General features: G+C 38.7%; 1 protein-coding gene across 1 annotated transcript; it reads left to right on the plus strand.

Moving 5' to 3' along the window:
* The first annotated feature begins 661 nt into the window (after nucleotides 1-661).
* On the plus strand, nucleotides 662-6,591 carry fgf7 (fibroblast growth factor 7). Its single transcript, XM_034117069.1, has 4 exons — nucleotides 662-898; nucleotides 1,335-1,986; nucleotides 5,085-5,191; nucleotides 5,356-6,591. Exons 2-4 carry the CDS (start codon nucleotides 1,701-1,703, stop codon nucleotides 5,569-5,571), a joined length of 609 nt encoding a protein of 202 aa, XP_033972960.1. The 5' UTR covers nucleotides 662-898; nucleotides 1,335-1,700; the 3' UTR covers nucleotides 5,572-6,591.
* Nucleotides 6,592-8,473: the final 1,882 nt, after the last annotated feature.

The raw sequence follows: 8,473 nt of genomic DNA on the forward strand, positions 1-8,473 counted from the left end.
AGTCCAAGGAAAGGCCAGGTATGTAAGGCAATAAATTGTGACTTTAAATGCAAACACAAAAAGTGAAAGAGTGCATGACCCCCGACACAGAGATGATGAATACTTCTGAGCAGTTATGTCTTCTGTTCTTTCCTCTTGGATGGATACCTGCCAGCCATAACTTATTGCTTCCCACTATTACACTCAATAAGAATGAAAACTAAAGGGCTTCTTTGAAGTTATATTTTACTTGAGTCAATAAATCCATGCCAATTACTCAAGGAAGCTCAGCACAACCACAAACTAATTTTGACATTTAAAATGATAGGGAAGAAATTCTGCAACGCTTCGTCATCAGAGCAACTATCTTAACCATAGCTTAATGTGACTCATTATGAGATCTGTAACATGCTCAAACCTATTTGGGTGTGAGACATTTTTCCTTGAAAAAGGAGAGATGTTGTTGCAATTTCCACAAGGGTGAGTGTGCATGCAAATGTTCATAAACTATTTCGGAGTGCATACCAAGGAAAGCCTGCTATTCTAAGAGTGTATAGCTCCCTCTCATGTCCGGTGGGTGACTGACAGCAAGAGGCAGGCAGAGGGTGTTTCTCCATTGCATCTGGGCCAGGAACAGCTGACTGGTTGGGATCTAATTGCTCTCAAGTGAGGTCAGCAGGAGGCATTTATCTAAGCAGAGTGCACAGCGACAGGGGAAGATGCACAGAGTCAGCCTGCCAGAATCAGACAGACATCCATGGGAATTGGCAGAAGCTCCAAGCTCTTGCTTACCTCTACTTCATCACTGTGCTTGGTTTACAACTGAGACGACAGCTTTAAAACTACAGAGGCTTCAAATTAAAACTCTCTCTGAAAGGGAACACATCTCCGACAATTCTTGTCATCACTCAGAGCACATGTAAGTCATTAAACTTTGTTTTTGTTTTTACAGGAAAAGCAGCACAGTTTGTTTGTTTGTTTGTATATATTCTGATACAGATGAGATTACAGACCATAGTCTTGTAAAGTAATCCAACAACGTTGTTGCAATACGTCTGTTGTGGGTCTATGAAAGGGAGCAATTTGCCTGTCAATGTACACCTCAGGAATTTTGAGATATTGCTAGGATATGTACAAAACGTATTTGTATCAAACACAAAATATTAGATAAAGGAAAGTGTTTATTTGAACGTTGCTATACATTTTGGTCGATCCTTGTTATAATTTACAGTATTTAATTTTTTTTTTTTATGACTGCTTTAACAACAAATATTTTAACATGTAAGTGTATCTCTGGGTCTAATTTTTTCCAACTGCATTAGCTAGAATCAAACCTGTTTACTTTATTTTCACAGCGACATCCTGCGTAACATTTGCTGAGCTGGATTATGAAGTCTCTTGTCGGACTATGTTCTCAAGAGGATGGAGCAGTCTACGCAGAGCGTCGCTGAGGACTAAAGAAAGATATCATCGCATAATACTGTCACCAGTATTGTTCAGAGCACTCTCCAGCTTCAGCCAACCCCAACCAGCTTCACAAAGTCTCCTCCACAACCATCTCGTCCCAACATCCTAATAGGATTCACTGCAACAGGACCCGGAGGTCTCAACACAAGCATTATAGTCAGGGATCAGGGGGTCACTGGGCTGAGGGATAGCGCACAGATCTCTATCTCACATTTAAGTATGTTGTTCATTGACCCCCACTGCATTGTATTATAATGCGCAAATGGATGCTGACATGGAACCTTCAAAATCTGTTCTCGGGACTGTACCTGCATGCCATCTTCTTGTTCGGCAGCGTGTGTGTGGTCTACAGTGACTGCACTCCAGAGCAACTTGCCGCCATCATGAACTGCTCCAAACACGAGCGCCACACCAGGAACTACGACTACATGGAGGGAGGAGATGTGCGCATCCGACAGCTGTTCAGCCGCACACAGTGGTTCCTGACAATTGATGACAATGGCACCATCAACGGGACTCAAGATCCCACCAATTGCTACAGTAAGGATGACTCTTTTTGTCAAATTATAATACAAATGGTACATTATGAGTTCCAATTATTATCAATAAAAAACGAATCCAATTTGCAAGAATATATATTCCAAACATACATTTACTTAAATGCAGGTATGAAGTTATTCCTAGAATATGAAATGGTATGATTCTGGCATTGCAGAGTTTAGTTGTGAGATGTTTCCAGTAAAAAAAACGTTGGTTTGTCAAGGTGACAGAAGCACGTGGGAGGTGTTATTGTACAGAGTTCTCCAAAGAGTAATCACAGTGTTAATGGGTCATGAGTCTCTGTTCGAGCAGCCAAAGTGACAGAGGTAAAATGAAGCAGGTTGGGGCTTTGGCTTGTTAAACCATAACACCATCTAAACACAGGCTGTAATTAAGTAAACTGAAGGGCCTTGGAGCCTGTTGGGTGCCAGGACCCTGTGACCTCACACTCACACTGCAGCAGACTCACTTTCGTTCTGCTTGATTTTCCCAGAAACTAACACTGTCAGAATGAGGTCTGGGACAAAGAACTGGCATGAATATTAGAAATGGAAAATGTGTTGATATCAACCTTATGATGAATGTCTCACACAGAGACAGCCACGGTACTGTGTTTTGAAATATGTCCAATAAGCTTGCTATTTCAATACTGAGTGACTAATTTGATTTGATAGTTATTACCTTTTAATTAAACACAATTGTTGCATGTTTGTATTAGAGCCAATGTTAACCACTGAAGATCTCGGCCACGGTGAGGATGTTTTGAAGTACTTATCATTTCCTCCTATCTGACAGTGTGGCTGTGGCTGGAATGTTGGCTTGGCGGGGAAATGCCTCAAAGTGGATGAAAAACTGCTTGTGTAACAATTGGCAACAAAAGACAGAAAAAATGACACAACCATGGCTGACAGTCGCACGCTAAAAGCACAAAAAAATGTAACAAACAAGCATTTCAAAAGACCAGATTAATGTGTTCTAAATCAGTGAGTAATTCTTTTTTGCCCGCAGTGAACACAAGTTCTTGAAAAGCTGATTGCTTGAACTGCTTGGGTTTTTTTTACAAAAAGAGAAAGCATAAAAGAAGAAACCAAAATGAGAAACTTAGAGCTGAATTATTTTTGGCAGCTACATTCCAAGTGCCTCTACAACTAATGTCTTGAACGGCACAAGTTTTTTTACTTCTAGCTTTTGTATGTGTTATATTCTCAAATCAAACAAACACATGTTACATTTAAGTAGCAGATACATTTCCAAACACAATACTAAATGGTAACTACCAACATATGTAAGTCTGTGTCCAAGTGAAAGGCGATGTGCATGTTGTGATCACAAAAATGTGATAATAATGTCAATAAAAAGTTGTGCTCAGCCACAGCAAAGAGAAGATAAACAACTTCGAAATAGGCCATCAACAACTCCCAAACCACATAAACAATTGGAAAACAAGACATTTGAAGACTATATGAGAGAGTAGTAATATGTTATAGTTCTCTACTAAGTCACTCAGATTGAAAAATAAAAGACCTGGTGTCAGGTGCAGAAGAAAAAAAAGGATCGGATCTTCAACCTGCTACTTGTTTACAGTCATTTGATAAATGACACACTGACATGCAGGTAATCTGATGAAAGTCTGAAGTATTCTGTAGTTTCGGTGAAGATGAGGATTTGCCTATGAAGTATGAAGCAGTCAATATTAATCGCAACATCGCAACATCCTTTCCAGGGGATGAAAATATAGATTCAAACACTGTTCAGAGGAAACAGGATTAGGGATTACCCAAAAGTCAGTTTACTTAGCCAGAGGCTCAGCAAGTGATGACAAATCTGTTCAAGCTGAGGTTAGTTTATCTGCGTCAGAGCCAAAATGTTAACAATATGTGTGCATGTGTGTGGAAATATGTGCCATCTTTCACAGTAGACAAAACAACCAAAACTGTTACATTTGTTATAACAACCATACAACCATTAAGACACACTAAGAACAAAGTCATTCCAGTGCGATCCCTACTTATTACATTTGACTAAAAGTTCATTATAGGAATTTAACGGTTAACTGACTGTTAATGTTCACAAATGAAGATATAGCTCTAATAGTGTAATTTTATACCTCACCTTTAATCATAATAAATCAAATATAACAGGGGGATAGAAAAGCAGGGCGCACCTTTTAAGGGAAGTAATATTAAGTCAAATATCAAGTGCTAACAGAGAACGAACAACATTTTATGATGGGGACTCTGACATCTGTTAGTGATCTAGCAAACACTAAAATGTAGCATGCTTCATGTCCGTCTGAACTGCCTTAATAGAGGTCTCCCCTTTTCTTTTCCTCCCAAATGAAATTATTTCTGCAATATGTAACAAAGTTTTTATCTAACCTGAAAATATATCATCTGGACATTGTTGATGCATAACTTTCGGACTTCTGAGTAAATGTTGTATGATTCCCCTAAGCAAACCTATAATAACCTTACCTTTGTATAACAAGATCTTCTTCATTTCAGATTGTAAAATGTTTCTCTTTGGTCTGATTTGTTTAGTTTTATTTGCATCTTCTCCAAAAGCATCTAGTGTTAAGACATTACATTCATATTGTTTCGTTGTAGGGACTAGTAATATTTGATTCAATTAACAATTTCAGAAATGCCTTTGTTTATACTGCACTGTATTTCCAAGAAGTGTAATGAAACGTTTGGTACCCACCAGAAGTTCTGTAACAAAATAAGAAGAAATAACAAACCAAAACAATTCAATGCAAGTTTACTTTCCCACAGAATTGAAGAGCAGGCCTAAAACGTAGCGTGCAAAGCTCATTCAAGGAGGTAGTTTCCTCAATCCCAGGAGAAAGAGGCCTAATCTGTCTCCCATATGTGGCATGGCATAGGTTGTGGTTTGTGTAATAGCCACCCAGGCCATTTTACAACGCTTGAATAAAGCCAGAGAGACCACTGGCTGATTAACCACAGGAACTACCGTCTAGCTTGTTAATGAAGATGGATGTTGGGCACAGCACAGAGCCACAGTGAAGGCTAGATGTTGACACGCTTTATCTATCCTGTAATATGTCGTGTTTTGTTAACTGTGCAACTGTCTGGCAGGTATCCTGGAGATCAGGACAGTGTCTGAGGGGGGCATACTGGCTATCAAAGGTGTGAAGAGTCAGTACTACATAACTATGAACAAGGCTGGACAGCTGCACGGCAAGGTAATATTTTCCTCTTTGAGAGGCCACACACTGTTCAAGATAATACACAATCAAGCAAATATAAAACAATAATTGCAGAACATACATTTGAACTAATGAAGCACTTACAATAATGACATTCAAAAACATTTTTCAAGCTGTTATGTTTGTCTTATCCTTTACAGAGGCTCTACAATGAAAACTGCAACTTCAAGGAGGTTTTCCTAGAAAACTACTTCAACGCTTACTCCTCTGCAAAGTGGACTAAAAATCGCAAAGAAATGTTCATAACTCTGTCTCAGAAGGGAAGGCCGATGCGAGGAAAGAAGACCAGGAGGGAGCACATAGCGTCTCACTTCATCCCTATGAAGTGCAGGGAGGAGGAGAGGAGAGTGGACTGAAAAGGCTGACAACTGAAAAGGCTGACGACTGATCACTCGCAGATTGTGTATGATTTCAATCACATATTATATATGTTACCAGACACATGTAAACTCATTACCAACATCACGCTCCACTCTCCTCTAGGTGTAGGTAGTTATGTAATGTCTATTTTATGTTGTCATTTCCATAAGATAAGGCAATAGATATCAGATGAGCACATTGAGCTATTCCAAACATTCTCAAATAAAATGTCGAAACAAGGAAATATTTGTAACAGCCTTAAATGAAACACAAACTGTAAAACCACTAAAGGCTACTTATTGTTGGTTTCTTTTGAGTTAAATATTAGATTTCCTTATATAACAGTTGAGTGTTTTCTTATAAAAAAGTACAATGTATGATACGCAGTCAAGACTGTATCCTTTTCCAAAGATGATCTTCACCCAGCCAGAGGAGATCTCTATGATCAACAGAAAGGCCCACGATGGAGATTTGGCTTGACCAAGAAGTGCTGAAGCAAGCTGGACTTGTCTTTTTTTACTGGTTGTGCTCAGAGCACACAAAACAGAGGCAGGATAAACTACAAAAGCATGTTGATTAAAGTTAAGAGTGTGTAGGCCAATATGTTGTGGATGATCTGTTTTGAGGACCAGACTGGTCAAGTGCATGGTTGCTGCTCACTGATTCCCTCTTCATTATCAAGGTGTGATTTTGAAATGCTAAAGTATTCTGCTGCTGCTGATAAAAATATCCAGATTAAAATGCAAAGTGAACAACGTGTTAAATGTGTATGCTATGCAGTCTCTTATCTTCAAGTTGATAACCCTGTACATTGTAAGTAAATATTCCTTCTTACAGACTTTTATTTTACGCTGTGTTTAGACATTCACATTTTAACCAAGACAAGACATTCATCAGGTCAATTTATTTTTATGACATATAATCAACTCATTTCAATCTCAAAAGATGACTCACTCTTATCATTCATGGTTGTAAGTTATTTGTATAAATCAATTAAATGATATGCTAGACTTCAAGAGTGTCCCTTTTCCTTATAATGTGCATTGTTCTACTTATATTATTCTACTTGGATTGCTGGTGGGTTCTTTGACCACTAGGGGGTATAAGAGACTCTAAAAGCAAACAACTAGCTTATTAAGTCATTTTTGTCACATGTCAGCCTACTTGCACCAAGCCTCCAGGAAGTGCGCCGGACTCTGAGGAAAATATTCGTTGTGTCCAAACGGCGGTACTGCAAGTCCGTGATGCCTGGGCCCGGAAATACTTTTTCCCATTGACTAACATTGGGAAAGAGACGTCTGTAAATCGTTGGATAATTATTTTTTAACCAATTAAACTACCCAGTATGAACATTTGTATAGCCCTTATTAAAAACATTAGGTCCTCAAGTTGTCAAATGTGCTAATAACGTTATTCTGAGAGTTATTTTTCTCGGCATTATGAACGCGCATCTGAAAGTGGGAGCTCGGGGGGCGGGGCTTAAGGGGCAACTCAACTGCGCATGCTCTATGAGCGCACATACGGGTACTTTTGCTCTGACAGCCAGGCATGACGGGTAATCTGTGACGTTTCGCTCTCTCAAAAGTTGGGCCATTTTGTCCTCATGCGCCAATGAGCAGCTCTCATAGGAAAGAACGAGACCCCGCCTCGACGCTGTATCCAGTTCTTCTTATTATACATCCATGACTTGCACACCCAGTAGCTTTTTGCAATTTCCACAAGCACTTTTTCCTGTCTGGGTTTGACCATTTTGTGAAAAACATCTGCACAAACGTGTTTAATGTTCTACCTTTAGTCAGCACTAAATCATTTCACACCAGCAGTATGCGCAAACAATTCAAATAATGGTAAACCATGTGATTCAACATTAATGTAAAAAATACGACATATGAAACATTACTTTATTCTGCCACGTATTAAACTACAGAATAAAGAACAGAGCACTGCAGTGAGATTAAGAGAGAATTGCTTTCTGCTGACACACTGTGATAAAAATGTAACACCGCCTCAGAAACTCACTAAATCAGATTTGAGAAATAAACACGTTTTTTCTTTTAACCATTTAAATGCCAACCATTAAAAAGGAAAAATGACCTTGTTTTTCAGCAACTTTTTAAATATCTGTAATCTCAAGTGATTAGTCCTCAATTTTGGGTTTATGATTAAACAGAATTATGCAACAAGTACAACTATGATCTGTTCGATTAGTATTCTAACCTAATTATTTGAATTAGGCTTATTTAGCCTCTATGTATCATAAATAAAACAACTTGTTTTATAAACTTAAGTATCACTGCAGTCCTCTGGAGATATTAAGCAGTCCATTTCCAAGATAAACTGGTTTAATGACAGGATAATCAAATCTGTTGATGTACTTTAAAAAAGATTAAATCAATTGGGAAGAAACATTTGGGGAAATGTTAGTGTCCTTGGACAATCCTCAACGCATAATATGCATTAGTAAGATCACTCAAACTGATAAGGGAGGTTGAGATGTGGCAATACAAGTCAAGGATACTTATATAAAAATATGATGGAAGATACAAATACATCCACATTGGTTCAAATGTCCCTTTAATTCCCTAGAGTTTAAATTGTAAAAGTGGAGTATTGTCAGTGCAGAAAAAAGATTGCAGACATATTGGCAGGCTGTCTTTCCCATACGCTCATATATAAACACACACACACACACACACACACACACACACACACACACACACACACACACACACACACACACACACACACACACACACACACACACACACACACACACACACACACACACACACACACACACACACACACACACACACACACACACACACACACACACACACACATTGCCTTTTGACTGAGTTCACATCTGGCTTGGAGAACCCCTTTCAGATAGACAGT

This window comes from Trematomus bernacchii, unplaced genomic scaffold (assembly GCF_902827165.1).
Source record: "Trematomus bernacchii unplaced genomic scaffold, fTreBer1.1, whole genome shotgun sequence".
Taxonomy (NCBI): Eukaryota; Metazoa; Chordata; class Actinopteri; order Perciformes; family Nototheniidae; genus Trematomus; species Trematomus bernacchii.